At 36.1% G+C, this 25,873-nt stretch overlaps 1 protein-coding gene across 1 annotated transcript in view; it reads right to left on the reverse strand.

The window, feature by feature from the left end:
- Positions 1-677: 677 nt before the first annotated feature.
- Positions 678-25,873, reverse strand: part of LOC134672093 (transcription factor sem-2-like) — a 117,123-nt gene continuing 91,927 nt past the window's right edge. Inside the window, exon 2 of the mRNA XM_063530001.1 lies at positions 678-6,762. Coding sequence (XP_063386071.1) covers positions 6,043-6,762 — 720 coding nt within the window. The 3' untranslated portion in view covers positions 678-6,042. The remainder of the gene's footprint in view (positions 6,763-25,873) is intronic.

A 25,873-nucleotide genomic window follows, 5' to 3' on the forward strand; every position in this document is an offset into this window, starting at 1 on the left:
CGACACGACGTTTACTGATAGATGTGAAGACAAACCTGCTGGTAAATTAGAAGGCGTATAATGATCGCGCTTATCCGCCATATGGCAAGATATAAAGTTCATTTTTTTAAATGAAGCATTGCTACATTATCATGTCATGTATGATAAGCGTGAACATATTGATCCAGTAGATGTACTTTCGTTCAATTATACATGGGCCATACTGAAAATTTCTGGATTCTGATATATGAGACGACTTATTTTTTCTAAGCGGCCAGTCCAGGAAATTTCAGAATGCCCTAAGTTGGTGTAAAATACTTAAAAAAGTGCGCTACGGCTTTGCAAAACAGTAAACTACTAACATTAAAGATACGTTTAAATTGAAATAGTCCAACGTCTTAATGCTTAGTCACATATCTTTTACCGTGAATTTTAGGCACTTTTTAAATTTTTAAGCTATAATGATTAGTTTTTTTATTACTGCATAGTACTTTAGTACTGCATTTTATTTATCGTGTTGATAAAAACAATTTAAAATTGACAAGATATAATCTTCCAGAGAAAATGTATTTATATTATAAATACAACGCAGTTGCTATAATAACTAAATACTTTTATAGACAAGCCTTGTCAATTAATAATTATTTTTACTTACTTATCATAAAACATTGGGAAAGTTAAAATTGAAAATCTGGTAATTTTAAAAAACTGGATGATTTATTTTTACCATATAATAATATATATTCATTATTGAAACAAAGTACGATACAAAATGTACACGTTTGCCTTAAATCCATAACTACAGTATTATTATTCATACTTAACAGTTTAAACGACTACGTACATATATGCAATTATAGTAGATATCTTAAGAAATACACGTCAATAATTTATACAACGGTCGAGGGGAAAATGGCGAACCCTGCCCTCGACAATAACTTAGAAATAGAAATAAAAACCTCTTAAACTATTGCCGGACAAAAGATTATAAAATACACCCCGCTGGGGCAATCTTTGATTCGTTTAAGAGAAACGTGCGTTGTTTTCCATCTTAAATTAATTCTGACCACTAATATGTACAATACTTTAGAACCAATTACATTTGAAAACAACATGTCCCCAATATTTGGTTAGCCGAATGAGTGAATAACGGTCAGCTTACAAGAGATCCATCGGTAACGGTTTCTAAGAGCTTCATTTTTATTTTTGGTATAAATTGAATTATAAAATCAGGTATCAATGATATAAAGGCCACTACGATCATCGAAGGTAAAGCAACAAGGCATGACGCTCCGCTAGACTCCAACGAAGAGTATAAAGACTTTAGAAACAAAGTACATGTTCTAAATCTTAAAAAAGACTAGAATGGTTCGGAACACACTGTACGGTGTGAGTTACAAATTTCTCAAAATCCTTAACAAAATGTGGCCTTAAGAAGAAATATTAACAAGATATTTACATAGTCCAATGGCAAAAGAATGAAAGTAAAGCATCAGAAAAAGTAATAACGTGAGAATGTTATCAGTCGAATTCAGTATATTTATTAAAGCCTTGCTTTCTAGCTACAAAAGTAGGATTAAGTTTGGCATATTATACTTTTCAAAAGATTTCAGCAATCAATGTTTAAGCACACCAATTTCAAAGTATACGTATGCGGTAACACTAAAATTACCTTAATAGTACTTGATAGAGTTTAGTGGACCATTTTATCAACATTTTTGTTCCTAATCAATTTGATCAACGAAATCTTATTTACAGTAAAACAACTGGAATAAAGTCGAAATCCAAAATACTAACAACCTTCTTTACCATGCTTAGAAAACTCATTCGAGTTGCAACGATTGAACACTACGTGAAAGATCCAAGCGTTAAAAACATTTTGATCGTCTCCTTAAGCTTTAGTGACTGAAACAGAATCATCTGCATTTATTACGAGGGTATTTAGTTCATCTGCATTTCTTACATCCAGACCTTCCAATGCACGTCTTCTTCCTACTAGCATGTAAAGAGTGGACTTGGAAAGATAGTCGTGAACGAAATGTTCAATGTAAACTTGATAACTAAAATCTTCAATATCGATCACGTCTATTACTGCAAGTATATCTGTTACTTAATTATAATCATTAATATCTACCTATTATTGTTTAACCTATGTTAGTTCCTTGACTCAGATTGTGCGAAATTTTTTGTTTGTTTTATCATTATCATTAGCTTTATCGTTATACCAATTATCATTAATGACACAGCTACGTCAACAACGAATCGGATAATAACATTATTATTACAATAATACGCATCCACTACAGATGTTGATATACAATACAAGGGTTATTTATGTTTAATTTTACCATCTTATAGACACCAATTAGATACCAGATAATATTTTAAAAGGTTACATGTTGTGCTGGGCAGGACGATGAAGAAACAGAAAATACAGTTTCGTTGTATCTCAAAGACGAAATATGGAAACAATTCTTACGATAGAAGAGACTTATCAATTAAATCAACAATTGTGATACATACATATTATACAGAGAGATATAATTACGATTCAATTTTCAAACACATAACATAACGAGAATATTTTCAACTTTTCAGTTCTGTGAGTAAATCACTAACATTTTGATCAATCGCATGTACAAATCACTAATTTAAGAGTTTTATTTTACATGTTAAAGTTAGGGAGGCCTATGTGTTGCTATATTCGGGTTCATCTACTTACTTGGATGTCAAGCCCAAAGCTGTTAAATGAAGTACAACAATTATTAATTACATATATAACCTACAACAACTAACTACGTCCTCTATGATATTTATTTTAGAGACGCATATTTATTTATACCCTCTATTTTTTCTCACAGTATCGCTTTATTTTGACGTTTATTATTAACAGTTTCAATAGGTACTTATTTACACGCAATAGATTTATATATACCTTCAATTAGAAGATGCGCTACGAAGAAAGCCTGCTTTGAAGCAAAGGATCAAATTCTAGGGGACATACCAAGGAAGGCTTCGAGTTTTCAAAGTTACATCTTATCATTAAAAAAGAAACATCAAACCCTGATAATTCCAATTCAGAACCACAACAAGAAGCGCTAATTACGACGTTAAATTCGATGTTGTGTATATCGATATCTCGGGGTTATTTATTATTGCCAAAGACCCCAATCTATTGTTACCATAACTAGTCATCAATTTATAGCAATAGATTGTGGGTAGCGACATCTACTTCCTCACTAATAAAATTACTAGGTCGTGTTTTTCTGTCATGGTGTACCATCATGATTGCTATAGATTTTTTATATTTGTTAAGATCAAAATGAACCATTTCATTAAAATTTGTAATAATGTTTACTATTAAGTTATTTTCATTAGCTGAGGACATATTAAATTCTAAATTTGAGCGTTGCGAGCGTTATCTCTCTACTCTTCTATAAGACTTTTAAGTATTGCTTTTTCTCGTTGGATTTTGTATTTTTGTTACAATTTTGTATTTGTTATAGAAATAAAAGCATCAGCGTATAAAAGTAAAAAAAAAGAGTAACTTAGCATTTATTTATGAAGAGCAAGTCCAGATCAAGAATGTGATGGAAACAATACATTATTGTCAAAATTTTGAAAATTATGGAGGGACGTTTTACGTAGCAAAAATATACTTTACAATGACCTTAAAGAAACTATTTCAAAATGTTTAATGTTTTATAAAAAAAAGTAATAATTTCTTCAAGGTCCAATATGATTATTATTAATAAAGCAAAACTAGTAGAAAATGCATATCTGGCGTAAAGGAAATCTTACTTGTAGTTTATTATATATTATTAGATATTTTGACAGCATCTACAGAACACTACGCGCTTAAAAATAGTTGTTGAGCATCACTAAAATATACATAGAAGAGTTCCAAGACATTATTAGGCACAATTTTTTTTATTCCCTTTTCATTATTATACTGTATTATTAATATAATAATATCGCCCTAGAACACACAAGACAGTTAAACTTACAGTTTTGCAGTAATATTAATGTATAGATAACATGTATGTATTTATGCATTTTAAATAATTGGATTTCATAGACACTTACTAAGTTATACATGAACTCGTTTTTTTACATATATATTTATAAGAATATAATAATATTGGTAAAGCATTTTCTTCCACAACGGATCCCTTACTTTATGAAGGACACAGATATCCTACAAATATTGATTTCACTTGAAATAGTAATTTTAGAAGGATCAATCTTAATGACTTACATGACTGCGGAATTATCTTGTAAACATTACCTTCTAACTAACTGACACCATTTTCAATGAATTGACAGACTTTAGCGACGATTTACAATTTAGCTTCTGCACTACTGTAGGACTCTGCCTCGTCATCTATCTCTATACTGACTTCACCATCATCAGTTATATTATCATGTGTTGCATCATTATCATCAATTTCATTATTTGATAACGTGGCCAGATTCCCACAATAACGCAAATTATCAAAAATAGGTAGGTACAAAGTGAATTTATTTACACAGTGCTCAAGAAACTCTTTGTGATTCAGTTAGGTAAGACAAAATCTTTTACAAAATTCAAAACAAAACGCAGACTAAAAAAGTAAATGCTTTTTAACTTTAAAGTAATCGTTATTCAACGTTTTGACTCAGACTAAGTAAAAATGAGAAGCATCGCACCTAATCACAAAGAGCTGCGACGGCACCGTATAATCACGACCAGTTTTAAAAATTAAAATTCTGAGAAGCTAGCGCGGCTAAAACTAATCTATAGCGTTATCAGTCTCCACTAGAACCTTACAATTTAGAAAATCCATAAAGTAAATCACAGAGTTTGAAATAGCAAAACATTTTGAGTGAAACCTGACGCATATGTCGAACCGACTTATTTTCACCGTCCCGCGATACAATACATCCCTTTATTGATATGTATCTTTCTATAGACGTTTGTGTTCAAAAGATTTGCGTGAAGAAAGAAAGAAAAGTGTCCCTTCGCATCAATCTTGGGTGCCGTCGTTACTATACATTTTTAATTTCATGCCTTACCATTGAACAGAGATTATATCTTACCTTAACATTCTAACATACATAATAGCAATACCAACTCGAATAGAAATCTCACCCGTGAGCCCCTACTTTACAAAGTCGCGCGGCGAAATGAAATCTTAGAGCTGCAAAAGCGACCGCGCGACTGTTTACAAAAGGACAACAGTGGGGGCTCTACCCGTTCTATAACATTCTCAAAATTCCCGCATTCCGAAATTCTTTCAATGACATACCGATTAGCTTCCGACGTAAAAAATATAATTCTCAAACTATCATCTACGTGCATCAAATTATAAAGTGAACTTACGTACAGTAAATGGAACGCAAGACAAACGACTATTCTAGTCTTATTTTTCTATTCATCGAATGATACATAATTATTTCATCTAAGACACTTCCAAAGTAAAAATGACGATTACCCTTAAAGTACAAATTGTTAATAAAATAAAGAGTGTAGTTTCCCGCAAACTTATCGGTTCAGCATGCACTAGAAGCCAAGTCGAGTAATGTACACGTATAGAACACGGACGCGACTGCCGGACCCGGCTCGGACCGGGCCGGACCGGTCCAACCAGCGACGGAGAGGAGACGGATTCTGTACTGATACGCATCTGAGACGTGCCGTGATCTTTGGAAATTACCCCCATTAAATTTAAACGAAAGCGACGTAAAACGAGAACCAACTCACAGCCTATGTTTTTAAACCCGATACGATAGCGACGTCGTCGCACGGAGCATTCGATTTTATTTCTAAACAAACTAAAGAAACCAAAGTTAAAAACTCATGAAGAATTCGACCGCGAACGGTTGGTTGATCACTAAAACAAAAGTTCACCCTCGATCCTTATTAAATAACTTTGTACATTGAATCCAAATCGACACGTCATTTTGGATGTAGGCACTCTCTAGGCGGGGCGGCAGCGGTCGCCGCGTCGTCGGCCTGGTGGGCACAGGGCCGAACGCATGAGATCAGTGGAACGGCTGCGGCCGTGGCGACCCGCTCGCGCTCTAAGAGGACGTGAGGTACGACGAGAACGTGTGGTCGACCCAGTCGCCCGCCACGCCAATCTCACTCAGCATGTCAGACACGTCCGGCGTGCACGAGAACTCGAAGTGGGAGCCAGAGGAAGACGAAGCCGTTTCGAACGACTCCATATCCGTGAGCGCGTCCAGGTCGACCTCACAGTCCGTCGGCAGTGGAAGCAGGTCCGTGATAGAGTACAGATCGGTGAGGTCTGATTGCTCTCGGCGACTGCTGTCTTCGTAAAAGCAGGCGGATTCTGGGGAATCTGGAGAGCCTGCTGGAGATGCTGGTAACGGCAATAGTGTAGGCGCTGGTGTTTCTACTGGTACGCTAGGGACGGACGGAGGTGTAGGCCTCGACCGTCTTCTAGAGACTCCTCTATTGTTATTAGAATCGGCTCGCTGCTTGCGCTTTTGTTTTGAGACTGCTCCAGTACGCTGCGCGGGCTTGGCTGCCTTCTTGCGAGGCCTATATTTATAATCTGGATATTCCCTCATATGTAGCTGCCTGAGCCTTTCAGCTTCATCTATGAAAGGCTGACGCTCCACGTCGTTAAGGGTCTTCCAAACGCGGCCCAGATTTTTAGAGATCTCCGCGTTGTGCATATCGGGGGTTTGTTCGCAAATTTTCCTGCGCTCGATCTGGGACCACACCATAAACGCGTTCATCGGCCTTTTGATGTGGTTGGGGTTGTTCTTCTTCGTCTGCGGACAAGAGAAACAAATGGTTAGTTAAGTCTCAAAGGCCTTTACAGCTCTAAAGTATTCATGTCGGAGGTAGAATCAGTTAATTGTAGTCTGGGTGATTAATATTTCAGGCATGCCCCATCTGCCGCAGCCAGCAAAAATCTGTTCGCCTTGAATTAGTATGCATGGCTTTGCACCATTAGGCCGCGTCCTTACTATTAATGAAATTGTTATCAAAGGAATTATTATTACAAACCAGTCTAAACAATCTATTCAACTGACAGATGGAAATTTTTATAACGCAGTTGGAATATAAGATGAAGTGGATAATTCGCTCGCTAACTGACCCAATTCGTGTCTATTTTTAGTTTTTACCGATCTGGCAACGGCCATAAACAGAGTTCTTTCGTTTGACCGCTTCCGCGTCGATCGGAGTGTGAAACATTGACGAGGATGTGTAAGGACACAGGAAGCCATTATCAAACCACGTAGGAAGCGAGCAGCGTTACAAGGGCGGCGTTATCTATTTTTCCTCGTTATACCGAAGATGCGAAAGGATTAGGGGTGTATCTGCAAAGTTACCGCCGAAATGGAGAGCATATTTCAGGGTTTAGCGAGGGGGGAAAGTTGGAGCACTATCGCGGAGGAACATAAAAACAACACCACGCCGTGTACGACCATAAGCGAATACGGCGCTTTATTATTCAAATCTTACTTTCGCTAAACTCCTCCCGCCGTCCCGAGGGAATATTCGAGGGAAAAAACCTCGTGACTTTATATTTTTTGTTCGTCTTATTTATATTCAGGAGAAAAAAAGGGTTTGTCAGATGGCAACTAAATCAAGTTCGGCCCGCCCACTCGGAGCTCAAGGTGAGCCGAGGTAGCTTTTTGCCGTGCAACCAAAATTCGGGTTACTATTATTACCGGGGTTTTTTTGCTCAATTTGTATTAGGTCTACATTTAGATTGTAAACTTTATGGCTGTATGCATTTTTTTGATGCCAATTAGTAATTAATCACATTTACGAGTAATCCGACAGAAGTGAGTCAGGGTGCAATTTTATACTAGTTAATGAATGCAGTTCGGTAAAAAATATGACCGTTGCATGTAACTCGAGGTGGAGAAAAAAACGTTACATTAAATATGATATCATTGCCAAAGAAATAAAGCAAATTTTCAAAGTCATACAAATAAACGAAGCAGAAACATGAATTATAGTGATTATACTATCATACTGCACTTCAGAACAATCATTAAATTAAAAACATTATACAATTAAGATAATCCTTATACTGTTATAATTAAGATTGAAATAGCATCTTAAGATGCGTTTAAAGTAAATGCACTAGTAAAAGTAATTTAGAAAAAATATTAACATAATAGTAAAGACATCTATTTATAAAATAACTCTAGAACAATCAACGTCACGCACCAAAGCCGTGCCTCTTATAATTATATTCGCAATCTTTCTACTCGTTGAATAGTGACGTAGCCAGGAAACCGAACTGGACGCCCTTGTATACGACGGAATAATACACATACTGCCGTACAAAGTATAAAATGCCATATATTATTTAACTTTAAGACATCCGCGCTCTCGCGAAGATTTAGTGGCCTTACTGGTCTTATTTTACGCTGGATTTAAAGAGTAGATTTTATAAAATGAAAATTGGCAGTGATTTAGTAACAGTATACGTTTCACTACATTCTATTTACATCGGTACGTGAGCCCGAAGGGCATTTTCTAAATTCAAAAACAAGGAAGTTCCCCTAGACATACCCAATTTAACCCTTATAAGGGTGATTTGAATCAAGAATCCCTTTCTAGTGCTGACTTACATTTTATGTGGAATTCCTCTACAAACTGTCATGGTTCTGTGATTAGATATTGAGCATAATATTTATATTTACCTATTTATTTTCTTAGAGTTTGGAAGAAAAGCTTTACTTAAAACAAGTATAGTTATTCGAAATCCGCACTAACGGAATAATATCTAAACGTATCAAGACAAGTTTCAACTTGTCTCAATAGAAACAGCGGCACATGCTTATGCGTAATTGATTTCACAATCTCAGGAAACTGAAGTAGAAAAATCTCTTGCCTTTAAACACGCTTTTATCATCCAGGAAATCATTAAAGGGCTATAATTTATCACTTTGCCTGGCTACCCTAAACGGAATAAGTCGTGATCAGACAATGTTCAATCTATGGTCATACAAACTATTGATTCTGACCAAGGCCTTCTAAGTTCCGCGTTATTGGACATGTTTGCTCGATTCCGGAGATTTAGCGAGGTTAACTTCCGTTTTTAAGATTCGTTACGACTTCCTTAGATGATGTACGACATTTTAACTAAGAGTTTAACAAACTGTTGAGAATATATAAACTAGAAGAAAAATATGAACACATAATAGATTGTAAAGTATATCAACATGCCATAATTGCGATGGATGTCTCTATCATAGAAAATGAAATAACAGCAAAAAATCTAACAATAGCCTATAAACACACTAATAACACTAGCTTAATTATTGTATAATGCAACAATTACTACAAAGCAATTGAAAAACTCTCGTTTAATGATGATTTTTGAAGACTATAAATCTACATATTGCAAAAATATATTGAAATATATCTTCTTAATAATGGCTCCCGTATCGCAACGATCAAACAAACTATACCTAGAACTATGTTTTATTCATAAATGTCAAGTGAATCTACAGACACGACAAAAAACGTCTTTCAATTCGAAATATCGTATGTCTTGCATATCGAATAGTCAGAACTTCATCGAAGATTCTAAATACGGATTTGAAGTCGTTAATCCGTGAATTTAACGAGATTTTAATTTGATTTAAAATTGAGGGATTAATTTAATTATTTTTTTATGACTTCATGTTCAAATCTAATCAATCGTAAATTCATTTGTAGTAACCATGAAGCATTCAAATAGACAAATTGCACAAAACAGGCTGGTACAATGAAGGAAGAAATTAACAAAAATAGTACAAATGCGTCGGAAGGAAATATTAATGAAGATGTAGGACATTTCCGAGTTGGCATTGAACAAAAGGATCGGACCCCGATTAAGAGGTTCATTGTAATACGTGACGCCAGATGAGCTCTTTATACCTTTTGTGTTTTCAGATAATGAGTAACAATAGTCGAAATGAAACTTTTTTTATTAAAACCGTCCCCTTTTACGGGGTAAGGAATTGAAATTGGAAATTTTCGACATCTTGCGCTTTATTAAATTAGCTCACCTTTTCTAGAATTTACGTTTAGATTTCATCACGGATTTAAAAGTAGTGTTAGAAACCCGTTTAGATAAATTTAACAGCATTATCCATTTGCAGTCATAAAAAATTGTATCAAAATCTTCATTTCCCCAAGTTAAAGGACAAAATAAAATAAAGTAGCAGTATAAAGTTGATGTGCACATCTCTGCATCTAGAATCCTTGACTTATTCGCAATTTATATTCACTTCCTGCCTTGCGATGTCTCTGAGCCTTTTCTCTAGGCTTCCTTGTTTAACATATATGTATGCACCTTTCATATCGTGTATACCTAACATATAGGCTTGTATATCGTGTCAACTTAATATACTTTTAATCTTTTAGATTCATTTACAAAGAGTTTATTTACAGAAATATGCCTTAGAGCTCATAACACTTGAAAAATGTTGAGTGATCTTAATCGTTTCAGTTATGGAAGTGAGAAAAGTTCTAAATCCATCGGATTTCTAGAAATATTTTGTTACGTGACAACTTTACACATCGCTTTAACATATTATGCAAAAATATTACAACTTTCAGTTGAATAAAACTGTATAAAACAAGAAAAGCGCATCTGCTTCGTTTAATAAAGGCGAAATGGCAGAGACGTGTCTCATACTGCTGTTTAATAATAAAGTAGTAGTAAAAATTCCTTTAGCAAAGTGAATATAGCATCTGTCATCAGCTACGTTTAATGGAAAATTACTGAGCCATTTAAAAACCGTAATAGGATTCTAAGGAACTCATAATGAGCACTGACGTATCATCGAAGCATATGTTTTATATGCAGCCCTATAAGGCTCTGATTATGCTTATAGGATTAATTTATATGATTGTAACTTTTTATTAAACTACCGTTTGATGATGTCGTAAGTTTATACAGCTATTTCAACGAATTACTAATGAAGCTGGAAATAAAATATTGCTACCGTTACGTCTTTAGCTGACAGTTTTTGCTATATGTAAATTCTTGGATACCGGATTTCTAGGTATAAATAATTATTGATTGGATGTATTCCTTTTATGTTTTTGAAACAATTTTAAACCGTAATAAAAGTAATAAGTATTTATTATGTAATATAATAAGTGTCTCATTCAAGACAGTAAATTATTCTAGTTTTAAATTTATTCTAAGCTTAATAGCATCGTTCGCATACGTTTCTGTTTGATACAAAATCATTTTTTGTAATATAAAGCGATCGTCAGAACCAACTTTATAATTGTTAACAGTGCTAACATTAATAAGCACAAAGTTTAGGTTTAGTTAAATGTGTAGCCAATAGGGTCCTTACATCGATTAAGCAGATACGTCAACATTTCTTATGTTGTAAGCGCCAAATTAAGGTACCGTAAAAAAAACACTAAAATAAGATTTTGCCTCGTAAAGTTTCATGTGTGTGACCAAATCTAGGCTATCTTGACACAAAACAGTACTGACATCGTCACTGTTGCCTACACGTGTCTAGTTTAATGCACCGAAGTCACGACGGGACCCCTTTCTAAAGCTACTTTTGACCTCTTTTCGCCATAATCGTCTATTCATATAGGCACACGATGTGAATATTAAAGAAGTTGATATGTGTTGTGTTTTTGTTCCGTAAAAGGTGCCGTTTCATTTTTATTGCGAATAAAATGTTGAGTATTGTATTGTTAATGCTTATGAATATTGTAAACAGACTTAGTTATAGCGGGCTTACACTTGGGTTATATTTTTCGTTCTTTTACGTTTATACGTATCAAGTTACCTTATTTAATCTACTGAAATAATGTGCAGAGCAAGGCGTGTGTAATATTTAATAGGCACTATTTGACTTGTGTTCACCGAAATTGTTGTAAATGTGGTACTTCAATAATATATTATGAACTTAATAAGTCTGTGAGGTCTCGAGCAGAAGCTAAGTTATTTACTTCTTGACCCAAATAAAACGACTAATAACGTTAACTACATTAATTTGTTTTTCAAATACATATTAATTTTTTGCCGCTGCTAATAAAAATCCTTAACCTAAGCGTACGTGTTATATGAACAAACCTTGGCCCACATGTCTCGCTTCGTGATTCTAAAGGCGAATTTTTAAAATACGAGTAAACTAACAATATATGAGAACCGAGCTAACTTAAACTTGGTTACTAAAGTCGTAGATTTAACATACAACAAAAAATATCTAGACTTGTGTGAGTTGCATTAAAATCGTATCAGCCAAAAAAAAAGCTAAATGCAGTTACCGCGTTCAGCAAGGTCAATCTCGAATAAACCAAATTGCAATGAATTTTTAAGCGTGATCCCGCAAAAACGTCTTTAAAACAGTTTTTACGAGATACTGTCGAGTTAATTGGGTCGAAAATGTTAAAGACTCAATATAAAATGGGGCGTTTTTTTGTTGAGAATGTGATTTGATCCGTCAAGCACGTAGCGTCTAACCCTGAGCGTTTCGAAACAACGGATGGGTGGTACGCCTATTCTGACTTCCTTAGCAGAAACGTCGTAAGTGTCGTTTTAATGTATATAGAGATACGTCTTTCTTGATTAGCGCGGTTCTTTTCATTAGTTTTGGACTCGCTTACCGGGTCCTACAAATTACTTTAACCTCGTCAGCTAGCGTTTTGCTCGTAATCATTGTACTTGAGACGTTTGTCATATTTATGTAATAAATATAATTAACACACAGAAACTGAGTTATGTTCTAAATTCATAGCAAGGTTAAATAAAACATTTGAGTTTCAATGGAGACTATAAAATAACAAAAAGATCTAACGATAAAAGTCAAAGGCTTTAGCTTTTGACTCTCGTTAAATAGCGATGGTAGTTTCAATGGAAGTCTATGAATTACGAAATTACAAAAGTTCTTTTGATCGAGATTTGACAGGGTTTACAGCCGACAAGCGTTTTTAATGAAGGTATTATGCCGAGGCGTGTATGAAATTAGGTCGTTTTAAAACTCTTCTAACAAAAAAATGTAATTGAGCGTAAAGAACGTAACCGCCATTCAAGTAACAGCTCATACAATTTAACTATATATAATACTATGTTACAAAATACGTTTATATACGTAGTAACTATACTTAGTTTTTTTTGCGTAAATTTAAATTATTGATAATAACAGATTCGTTACCTTTTTAGTCATTCCAATAATGCAACGAAAGATTTTACTAACATTACCTATTCGAACAAGGCTGTAAAGTTATTTTAAAACTCATAAAAGCCATTTTAATGCCTTGGAACCGTATCAAAATCAATAAATCATAAAAAAAACTTAGGTACAGACGGCAACAAAGTCAAATGCATTAACAGGTAGGCGTCCAAACTGTTGTATGCAGTAAACGGTCCCCATTAAAGACCAGATTGGTTTGCAGCTTTTTTGAATGTACCTAAGTAACGCTGCGCCGTGTGTACTTTCATAAATATGAGTGAAATGAATCAAAGTCAGAGAGGTCATAAGTACAAATCATGGGTTGTCGTAATAACAATGTATGAATAGCTATTGAACTCACTGTTTCAATGGTACAGAAAATAAAACTATATTGGCCTACAAAAAAGCCTTTCCAAATGTGACCTAGAAAAAACGTAAAGGATGAAAAAAACTAAACAATCAAATTATACAATCAAACCGAGAAACTTGTTATACCGGTAAGTTAACCACAAGATGCTAATATTAAGCATAAAATGTAACTCGATCAAAATTTACGAGCAGTCGAACAGAGGAAGCCAACGCATGTTTTTACACTGCTGAGTTACTGTGTTCTGCACCTCGGGTGTATTTGCCTTTTGCAACGTATGACGGGTAAATAAATACAAGTCAGTCGTATAATTCTCTGGCTTTTCTCAGTTGCGATTGTTTACACGGGGAACAAATGTTAGTCGATCACGCTTCCAAAGGTTTGGAGGCTTCTTTCTCTAATACGCAAAAACGAAGTAAGTCGCATAGTTTTAGGTTCTTATAAGTCTTTTTTTCTTGTTGTTGGTTCACCTTCCGGGTCTAATGGTATGGGCAAACAAGCTATTATTTGTGGGTCGGTGTTAACAATACCATAATTCAACCAGATGATTACGACGTGATTACACGTGCGAGTGTATTGTTAGTGAGATTAATAAAACACGGTCGAAATTATTTTAGGTACCTACATGAATTATGATCGTGAACTAATCTAGTACGATCTACGATGAGTATGAAATATCAATTTATCTTGCTGCGTAACTTTCGTGTTTCGATGTAACATATTTTTTAAATTATTTCGGTTGGAAAAAGCAAGTACTTTGGAATTTTAATAAGTGTCTATTGATATTTATTTTGTCTGTTTTAAAAATTTTATACTAATAATTTTTGGTAAACAACTAGGCACATACTTAAGTATATGTATAAAATTTGCTTTATGAATGATCCAGTGGCAATGCAAGACTGTAAAGACAGAAAAGATGGCCACAAAAAATAATGAAACAACAAATCCTCATGAAGTTACAATCATCTTGATTTCGCTGTACAAATAATTCTAGACATACTTAGTTTTGGCTATATAAACAGCTGTCGTTAATATAAAAAGTGTTCTAAAATTATAAGAGTGATTTATAAATTTTATCCTATCATTAAAGATCGCCAGAGGCGCACACTTGACCTTGCTGAACGCTCCGTAAACGATCTTTACGAAACTGGCCCCAGGGCGCCATTGTAATTTATGTCTTCGGCATTACTATTATAACTGCTGCTTAAGTCATAAAAGGTCCGCTGGAGCAGTTTATTTATGAATAAATCATCAAAATGAGGGAAAATGTTAATTAAATTCAGTAAACCACTAGATAAAAAGCAAGTCTGTGAATTTTATTATTAAACGTAAGAAAACATTAACTGCACTTACGCAGCTTGCCTGAGAGCAATTTTAATCCCGCTTACATCAAAAACCACGCATGTATTTTTGGGACATTAGTATCGTAAGCAGAACTGCACTAAACCCTATAGGTACTTACCTACAAATTTTACACACCTTAGAAAACAAAGTCCCCGCCGCGCGTCTGTCTGTTTGTGTTTGTTATGTTCGCGATAAACTCAAAAACTACTGAACGGATTTTCATGCGCTTTTCACCTATCAATAGAGTGATTCTTGAGGAAGGTTTAATTGTATAATTTGTTAACCCGCTGTATCTCATGAACCGTGATCTCTAAATAAATATAACTAAAATACTAAAAAGTACGGAACCCTCTGGGCGAGACCAGCCCGCACTTCCGTTTTTTTTTCTCTAAACAACAGAATGTGTAATTCCGCTGCGTCTAGTTATTTGGGAGGGTAATAACCACAAATCAATGAGGAAGTATATCGCTAAGGTTCTTTGGTAAATTATTTTCGCAGCTGTAAGCCCTTTGATTAGTTACAGAGTTTAACCAGAAACTTTAATGATTTGTTTTGTAAGCTCTCCTTAAGCCAACCACTAACAGTCCGCCGGACGATATCAGCCTGTCAGTTAGAACAAAAATTTGACAGTTCCGAACTGACCGGCCGATATCGTCCGGCGGACTGTTACAGCCATATTCGAACAATGAGATACGTCAAATACTAGATATTGAAACGATATGGAATAGATATGTCTGTCAAACAAGTGTCAAAAGTGACGTTTTTGTTTGAGGAAATGTCAATTTTGACACTTGTTTGACATTGACATAATGTATGTATGTCACTTTATTGCACATAAACAGGTTTACATAAAATGGACAAAAACAAAACAAAAATAAAGATGTTATGTACAAAGGCGAACTTATCCCTAAAAGAACTTATCCTTATAATCTAATCCATATCGTTTCAATATCTAGTATTTGACGTATCTCATTGTTCGAATATATGGCTGTTAGTCATGCAGTAGTCGGCTTTAGTAGGTCTAACGCTACGTCTTACGTAGGCGAACAACGCGCGAACGCGGCGCGGCGCGGCGCGGCGAAAGCGGCCGCCGCCGCGCCGCGCCGCGCCGCGCCGCCTGACATTCGCGTGCAAATCGCGCCGCACCGCGTTCGCAACGAGATCGCTTACGTAGGACACTTCTATGGGCATCAAAGGATTGATTTCGCCGCGCCGCGCCGCGCCGCGTTCGCGCGTTGTTCGCCTACGTAAGACGTAGCGTAATAAAACTTTTCTCTGTAACACTACACATATCGTCGGGAGTTTGCTTTATTACTATATAAATATTTTAATATTCACTAGAGAAAATGTCTTAAAGAATGCCGCTGAGAACTTATGACTTAAAATAAATTTTAAATAAACCACTTAATTAGTAACAATAATACGTTTTTCTAATAATAACACTTATCAGCTTTTTGGCTCCTCCATGATACCATTGAAACGGCCGTTATTATTGATATTTGACCTTAAATGTTATTTTCGGCAGCGTACAATTATATGTATTTAAAGGTTTTTTCGATGATTGAGGCAATATCAAGCTAGACCGTTGGACGTGATTTAAAATAGACAAAAAATGTGCCACGACATGAAATGTGAAGGGCGATTTAATCGTTTTTACTTAAATAGATGTATTTGTGTCACTGATCTATAAAAAGAACGTAAGTCGATTGGCAGTTAAGTTATTTTTAATACGGTACTTTATGAACGCACCAAAACACTTATACACGGAATAATTTATTTGCGTTGTTCCTATTATTGAAATGATTCACTTCACGCAGAAGTTATTTAAACTTTTCTTCCCCTTAACCGTTAAATTTAAAAAAAGTCGGAGGTCTAATCAAATACGGTAACTAACCAGTAATATTTCTTCAACCAGAAATATCTGACAGATCATATCCATAACTGTTTCATAACAAGAAATTTCGTCATAGGGGCTATTCAGTCCACTAGCGTTTTTCTCGAACAACATTGATAATTTCGTCGACAAAGCAGCGATCGCTTTTAGTTTCAGCAATTAAAAGCGCATGGCTTTTTTTCTACGATTGAAAATCCAAAAAATATACGCTCGTAGACGGAATAGTACCTATGACGGAATCAGCCACATTATTTGAAGATTTTTTTGTTCTTCATCGTATACCTTCTGTTTTCTGCTATGCTTAACTAACTTATATATTAAGATAACATCATTTGAACGCATAATCCAGTTGTGACTAGGTCAAGTTAGAAACGTGGCCGAGCCGGGTTCGAACCCGCAACACGACAATTATCGATTATTAGCCACTTATCTCGGGTGAAATGGTACGAATGGAAACTGGATGGAAAGGTTTCTCCGTGGATATAATTACTTCGATTTGTTATTGCTGTATGGATTATTAATATTGCTTTTCAAGGTTAGAAAACATAATTAAAAAGTAGACCGTGGTGTTAAGTTCGATTTGAAGTTTAATTTTGTGTTGTTACCCCAAAGCAAAGGTTCTCTGGAAGCTGTAAGGGACAATCTTTATTTTAATAATGTTCTTTTTCGTCCTGTAAGTACCTAGAAAAAATTACAAGTACGTACCTACAGGTATAAATAATTTACTATACAAATAATGTACCTACAGGTATAAATAATTTACTATACAAATAATGTACCTACATAATAACTAAAAGAAATAGCCACTAAAAAACGCCATAACTTGATTTACGGCAAAACTTCGCAACTATTTGTACCAAAATGGCGGATGCAAAATATCATTACGGCAGAATTTACGATTTGGGAAGATAAATCGGCGATCGGTCGGCTCGTGATTTCCTGAGTTTAATGTATTCTCACAGATCGCTTGTACGTAGATGTAGCATATAATTAGGCGGTGTCTATCTCGTCGCATAGTAATTGATTGTCCTAATGTAATGTTACGCTTAAAACTCTTTTCGCATAATTTTTGTCCAGCTGAAACAGAAAGTATTTCCAAAAATAATTTGCATCAGGTTGTGTAGAATAGGGTACGTCAGGTTAGGTTTGTATTATAATTTTGAAAAATTTGAGGTAATGAGTTTTATGCGTAACATTACATTAGGACAATCAATTATTATGCCACCCAATATAGACCCGTACAAAGGCAAACTTATCCCTAAAAGTTATCGCTTTTTAGCGATAGACCACCTGTTGTTCCTTAGTCTTAAACTTGTACTTATTTCTTCTGTGTATTTTTAAATTTATAGTGCACAATATAAAGAATATTTACATATACTTCATACGGCCTCTATAATAGGTAATCTACACACAAATTTAATGTATTCTACTGGAGCGGTCGAACGAAGGTTGACATAGAGTAGAACCGTACAAGGAAGTAACTAACACTTGTAATGTGCAGTTAGCTATATTTACGACTAAAAATTATAGGGTTAGCTTTATCGCTTCCTAATATTTCGTTGTCACGAAATTTATTAAAAATATTTATTCAAAGTTTACATTTTTTTGAAAGTTGTTTATTCTAATCGCGATGGTGTTAAGTTAAGAGCGCTCTTACAAGAAAAGTCGAAATAATGCAAAATTGATGATACTAGTCGACGAAATTCAGGACTTTGTGCTCATTATTAGAAACAATGAGTACTTGTTCCAGTAAAAGCGTCTTCTTATCTTTTTAAATATCGTTGTAAATATTAGAAAAAGGACTTATTAAATTAGTAATGAATTTTTTTCTGATGGTCGTTTCCGAAAAACCGCGTGAACGGCAAGCTCTTATTTGGAAATGTTGAGAAGTTTACTCTGCTAAACCTGGCTATTTTGTATTACTAATACCCTGTACTTTAGGCATATCAAACGATATTTTTCCTACATACCTTTGAGAAAGAGAAAATTAAAGTAAAACGAACTCAATTTTCTCTCCGAAACAAGTGTCAATTTCTACGAAAATCTACTTAATATCGAAGTCATTTTCATATTCAAGCAATCTGCAACGTTTGCTTATACTGTTGGTATACATTAGTGTTTATGAAATTCTACTATAATTTTTTGGCAATTTTTTGAAAACTACTCTATATTACCGATGACGCGCGCTCGCCAGCTCAGTGCCGCGGCAGAGCTTGTACAGGCAGGACGTGTGTCGGTCGGCTCCGCACATTTTCAACGGTGACGACGAGGTTTTTTATCATTGTGTGCGGCGGGCGCCGTGTAAAACGCTATACTGTGTGCGTGTAAACCGCAGCGAGAGACTTTGATCCTAGCACTGTTTTTATAGTATTATAATTTATAATGGTACAGTTTAGTAAACTACCGGACAGGATTAAAAATATTTGAAACGACCTGACATTCTATATGTATTTATTTGACTCAAGATAGTACTCAGGGTCTGATGATGGAGCCGGAAGGTGGTCACCGGTACCAATCAACCATGCAACTAAACCACTTTGTGTTTAGGCTCGTTTTATTCATCTCAATAAGATCTTTGACGCAAGATAGTACTCAGGGTCTGATGATGGAGCCGGAAGGTGGTCACCGGTACCAATCAACCATGCAACTAAACAACTTCGTGTTTGGGCACGTTTGATTCGGCTCAACAAGATCTTTGACTTAAGATAGTACTCAGGGTCTGATGATGGAGCCGGAAGGTGGTCACCAGTACCAGTCATCCATGCAACTAAACCACTTCGTGTTTGGGCTCGTTTGATTTGTCTCAACAAGATCTTTGACACAAGATAGTACTCAGGGTCTGATGATGGAGCCGGAAGGTGGTCACCGGTACCAATCAACCATGCAACTAAACCACTTCGTGTTTAGGCTCGTTTTATTCGTCTCAACAAGATCTTTGACACAAGATAGTACTCAGGGTCTGATGATGGAGCCGGAATGTGGGTACCGGTACTAATCAACCATGCAACTAAACCATTTCGTGTTTGGGCTCGTTTGATTCGTCTCAACAAGATCTTTGACACAAGATGATCTGTTTCGATGGATTAAATCCTATGTCGAATTTAGGACTCAGGCAGTCGTATTGTCCGGTTACACATCACAGTACAAGGTCGTCACTTCAGGAGTCCCACAGGGATCCCATTTGGGGCCTCTTCTTTTTGTGTTATATATTAATGATATAACCGACTACATTAAGTACTCTAAAGTTTTACTCTACGCTGATGATGCCAAAATTTTTAAAATTATTAAAGATGTTTCAGATTGTTATTTATTACAAGAGGATTTATTTAACTTAGAGAAATACTGTACTGATAATAATCTATTTTTGAACAATGAAAAGTGTAGCATTATAACTTTCTCTAGGAAAAAGAAAAATATTGATCATAATTACACAATTTCCGGTAAAATATTAAATAGGGTAACGCAAATTCGAGATCTAGGAGTAATAATGGATTCTAAGTTGTCATTTATTCCTCACATTGATAATGTAGTTGCTAAATCGTTTAAGCTATTAGGTTTCATCTTAAGAGTCTGCAAACCCTTTAAAAATTCTTTTAGTTACATAACTCTCTATAACAGCTATGTAAGAAGTCGTCTTGAATTTGCGTGTGCTGTTTGGAAGCCATTTCATGCTGTCCATATTGACAGAATAGAAAGGCTTCAAAAGAAGTTTGTAAAAACGTTAGATTTTAGAACTGGACAAAATTATGTTGATTACCCCTCCTCATTGCAATACCATAAAATTCAGTCTCTTAAAGACCGCCGTGACTGCGTAGACTCGGTCTTACTTTATAAAATCTTAAATTCTAAATTGGAGATTCCCTCACTACTTCAAAAAATAAATATAAAAGTCCCTCGTGCGCGTCAGCGCAAATGTCGCAAAAAGGAGTTATTTGCTGTCCCGTTTAGCAGAACTTGCTATGCACGAAATATGTTTATAAGGCGTGCCTGTAGACTTTATAACGAATGTTTAAATCTCTGTAATATTGATGTTTTTTACTGTGATATAGTCTCCATAAAAAAAGCATTTGTTTGTGAAAGAAAATATAGCTAGGAATATATTTTATTAAGTAAAATATATGTATAACTAGATATTTTGTATATGGCGTATATTTAGTTAGTATAGTATAGTAAGTTAATAACTTTGCAGTTAAACAAGTTTGTATTTTTTAATAATTAGAGAAATAATAAGCACCGATCTTCTGTATTTTCTGTAGCAATAAAAATGTAAAAGAAAAACCATAGTGTATAAAAATTTAGCACGATTATATTCAATTAAGGAAACTGTAGGTCTAACCTTAAGATGCAATGTTAAACCATTACGCATTAATGTAAATGACCGTTTGTTTCTTGATTCACAATAAAAAAAAAAAAAAAAAAAGATAGTACTCAGGGTCTGATGATGGAGCCGGAAGGTGGTCACCGGTACCAATCAACCATGCAACTAAACCACTTCGTGTTTGGGCTCGTTTGATTCGTCTCAACAAGATCTTTGACACAAGATAGTACTCAGGGTCTGATGATGGAGCCGGAAGGTGGTCACCGGTACCAATCAACCATGCAACTAAACCACTTCGTGTTTAGGCTCGTTTTATTCGTCTCAACAAGATCTTTGACACTAGATAGTACTCAGGGTCTGATGATGGAGCCGGAAGGTGGTCACCGGTACCAATCAACCGTGCAACGAAACCACTTCGTGTTTAGGCTCGTTTTATTCGTCTCAATAAGATCTTTGACACGAGATAGTACTCAGGGTCTGATGATGGAGCCGGAAGGTGGTCACCGGTACCAATCAACCATACAACTAAACCACTTCGTGTTTGGGCTCGTTTGATTAGTCTCAACAAGATCTTTGACACTGAAGATACACAAGGTTTGATTATGGAGCTGAAAGGTGGCCACGGGTACCAGTCTATCATGTAACTGAACCACTTCGTGTTTAGGCACGTTTTATTCATCTCAACAAGATCTTTGACACAAGATAGTACTCAGGATCTGATGATGGAGCTCGAAGGTGGCGACGGGTACCTGTCTATCATGCAGTGTTGGCATCAATCTGAACTAAATCAATCCGGATTGATCAATCGAATTGACGCGTCAATCCGAATTGACCAATCCGAATTGATCAATTCGAATTGATTTAATTCTGATTGACGCGTCAATCCGATTGAATCAATTGGAATTAACGCATCAATCCTCAATTCGGATTAAATCAATTCTCAATCTAGATTAACCCCTTCCCCTTCCCTAAGATAAGAAAGGGTCCCTTTCCCTTCCCTAAGATTAGTTTTCAAAGGTGTCCTTTTTAGGGACTTACTTACTGGACTTAAAGTCGATATCTGAGGTTCCCAGAGGTTCGAAAACGTGTTCCTGATGTCAGTATTGACTGATGTCCCTTTTAGGGACATTTTTCGAAATTGGCCAATTACGTTCATATTCGTAATCGATGTCGACCATAGGTCCCGAAAAATGTTTCTGACGTCAGTATTGAAGGATGTCCCTTCCATTTCGGGACATTTTTTTAAATTGATCGTTGGCACTTTAAAACGATATCTGAGATTTCCAAAGGTTCCGTAACATGTTTCCGACGGCAATACAGACGGAGTTTCCTTTTTTTTTTCTGGTCATTTATGGGACATTTCTTCCAATTAACCGATTGCGTTCAAAATCGATATCTGAGGTGCCCAAAGGTTTCGAAACATGTTTCTGACGGCAATACCGAAAAATGACCTTTTTTCAGCAGGGTGGCGTAATGCAGGTAGTAAAGTAAGTACGCGGCTAAAGTGTAGAATCTAAATATTGGCGTTGAAACCATATTTTGCACCTCAGATATCGATTTTGAATGCAATCAGTCACTTTCAAAGAATGTCACTAAAATGTCCCAAAACAGGACACCTTTCAATATTGCAGTTGAAAAAATGTTTAGAAACCTCTGTTTACTTCAGATATCGATTTTAAACGCAATCGGGTTATTTCTAGAAATGTCCCAAAAAAGGACATCTCTCAATATTTCCCTCGGAAACAAGTTTCGAAACCTTTGGGCACCTCAGATATCGATTTTGAACGCTATCGGTTAATTTTAAGGAAAGTCCCGAAAATGTTCCAAAAAGGACATCCTTCATATAGCCGTCGGAAACATGTTTCGGAACCTTTGGTAAACTCAGACACCGCTTTTGAACGCATTTGGTCAGTTTCACAAAAATGGCCTAAATAAAAAGGACATTAGGTAGGTACATACAAAGTAATCGTCAATCCGAATTGACGATTGAGGATTGACCGATCAATTTGAATTAACGATTAGTAATCGTCAATCTTCAATCAGTAGATTTAGAATTAGTTTCGTCAATCGTCAATTCGAATTGATCGGTCATTTCTCAATCGTCAATTCGAATTGATTTTTTGCCAACACTGCTATCATGTAACTGAACCACTTCATGTTTGGGCTAGTTTGATTCGTCTCAACAAGACCTTGGACACAAGTTAGTACTCAGGGTCTGATGATGGAGCTGGACTGTGGCCACGGGTACCAGTCTACCATGTAACTGAACCACTTCGTGTTTGGGCTCGTTTGATTCGTCGCAACAAGATCTTTGACACAAGATACTACTCAGGGTCTGATGATGGAGCTCGAAGGTGGCGACGGGTATCAGTCTATCACATAACTGAACCACTTCGTGTTTGGGCTTCGTGTTTGGTTTATCACCTAGTGTCAAACATCTTGTTGAGACGAATCAAACGAGCCTAAACACGAAGTGGTTTAGTTGCATGGTTGATTGGTACCGGTGACCACCTTCCAGCTCCATCATCAGACTCTGAGTATCACCTAGTGTCAAAGATCTTGTTGAGACTAGTCAAACGAGCTTAAACATGAAGTGGTGTAGTTGCATGGTTGATTGGTACCGGTAACCAACTTCCAGCTCCATCATCAGACTCTGAGTATCACCTAGTGTCAAAGATCTTGTTGAGATAAATAAAACGAGCCTAAACACGATGTGGTTTAGTTGTATGGTTGATTGGTAATGGTGACCACCTTCCAGCTCCATCATCAAACCCTGAGTACTGTCTTGTGTCAAAGATCTTGTTGAGACGAATTAAACGAGCCCAAACACGAAATTGTTTAGTTACATGATAGACTGGTACCCGTGGCCACCTTCCAGCTCCATCATCAGACCCTGTGTATCTTCAGTGTCAAAGATCTTGTTGAGACGAATCAAACGAGCCCAAACACGAAGTGGTTTAGTTACATGATAGACTGGTACCCGTGGCCACCTTCCAGCTCCATCATCAGACCCTGTGTATCTTCCGTTTCTTGTAACTTGTTTCTTGTAAATAAGCGAGTACCTATAATTTCTTTCGAGTAATATACGTTCATAAGTACGAGTATGGGGCTATTCATAAATTACGTCGTTTCAAATGGGAGGAGGGGGGGGGGGGTCTGGACATCGGATGATGGTAGCATGACGTAGGAGGAAACAGAGTCATCCGAAGCATGATTTTTAGATGATTTGAGGGATGGGGGGGGGTCAAAAATAGATGACGTAATTTATGAACAGCCCCTATGTACATTTGCACTGCATTTAGTATTTTCGTACTTACCAAATAACAGTTTTAGGACTTTATAAGTTAAGTACAGTTAGTGTTGTTATGGTTGATTTCAATATGCTTCGCGATGGATCAAGAATGTTTAATCCATCATTGTAGTGCGAGTGTGGTAGAAGGGATCGGAATACTGAGCTCGCACGGCCTGCCGCAGCGCGTAAAATACCTAAACTCGCTCAACCCCGAAATGTAATAGCACTCTTAAAGTTAACAAACAAAATACATGTAATGTTTATCGGCGTATTCGATCGTAATTTGGATAATCATCTCAAGCGAAGCATGTTGTTGAAATTAAATGCAAATCCGAATTTTAATTTAATGATAAAAAGTTACATCCTTTTGAAAACGTATCTTAAATATAAATCTATCACTTAACTGAGGCGGTCGGTAAGAAGTTACTATGGTTAACTACGGATTGGTTGAAGACTTGATTTGTATTTGGTTGAGTTACTAAAAATTAAACACTATTAAATCAAAAAATATTTATATTACTCCCAAAACTATGTTACCTTTTATTTAAAACAATCGCGCAACTTCTATTAATCTCCTGAAGTAAAACTATACCTTAACAGCAGGCGAATCGCCCGATGGTAAGCAATTACGTCGCCCATGGACAACAGTAACCAGAGGAGATGCAAGTGCGTTACCGGCCTTTATGGGTATATGTACGCCCTTTTCTTTAAGGTTTGAAAGTCCTATCGGTCTAGAAATACCGCTGGCGACAGTGTCAGTTTTGTGCTAGAAACCCACCAAGTTTTACAAGTTTTCTTCGACTAATACTTAGTCTCAAGCGTACAAAAACAACTGCCACTTCTGGCATTGCGCCGTCAAAGGCCTAGGCAACACTAATTCCCTCCCCGCGCACGTACGACACGGCCGCAGACTACTAATAGAACGTTTTTTATGCCTCGCCACACGCTGCTTATTGAAACTTGTGTCGATGCGTTGATCGGCACGTTGTCGTTGGATGCTGAGTCTAGTTGAGGACATCCAGCGTAAATTGACTGATATTTTAAAAGTTGATTTGGAAATTAGAGGATTAACTAAAGTACTTAGCTATATTGAATAGCTTTTGCTAAAAGATACATCCATTTAACGTATTTTAGAGCACTCTAACGGCTAAGATATGGGCAGCGCCATTTAGGACTTGCGGCATATCCATATAGCAATTTCCAAAAACATTGAGAATGTTAAGTTTATGTTTATGTGGATTTCTCCCCTTTTTTTATTTCGTCTCCATCAGATTTACCTCTATTAGTAAGTAGTTAACTAATGCCTATGAATTCTGGGGGTGTCTTATGCGAGTTGCCGACCTTTTCCACAGCGCCGAACACTCCCTTTATGAAGAGCTTCATACTAAAGTCTCTTGAAAAAATCTCTGCAGCGTATACTGAGGGTCTACCGCGAACCACTTTCGAACGAATTAACAAGTGCGACAGAGGCAACACTTCGAATGTAGTTCGCGGTATCCCCGCTGA

Source organism: Cydia fagiglandana, chromosome 16, assembly GCF_963556715.1.
Source record: "Cydia fagiglandana chromosome 16, ilCydFagi1.1, whole genome shotgun sequence".
Taxonomy (NCBI): domain Eukaryota; kingdom Metazoa; phylum Arthropoda; class Insecta; order Lepidoptera; family Tortricidae; genus Cydia; species Cydia fagiglandana.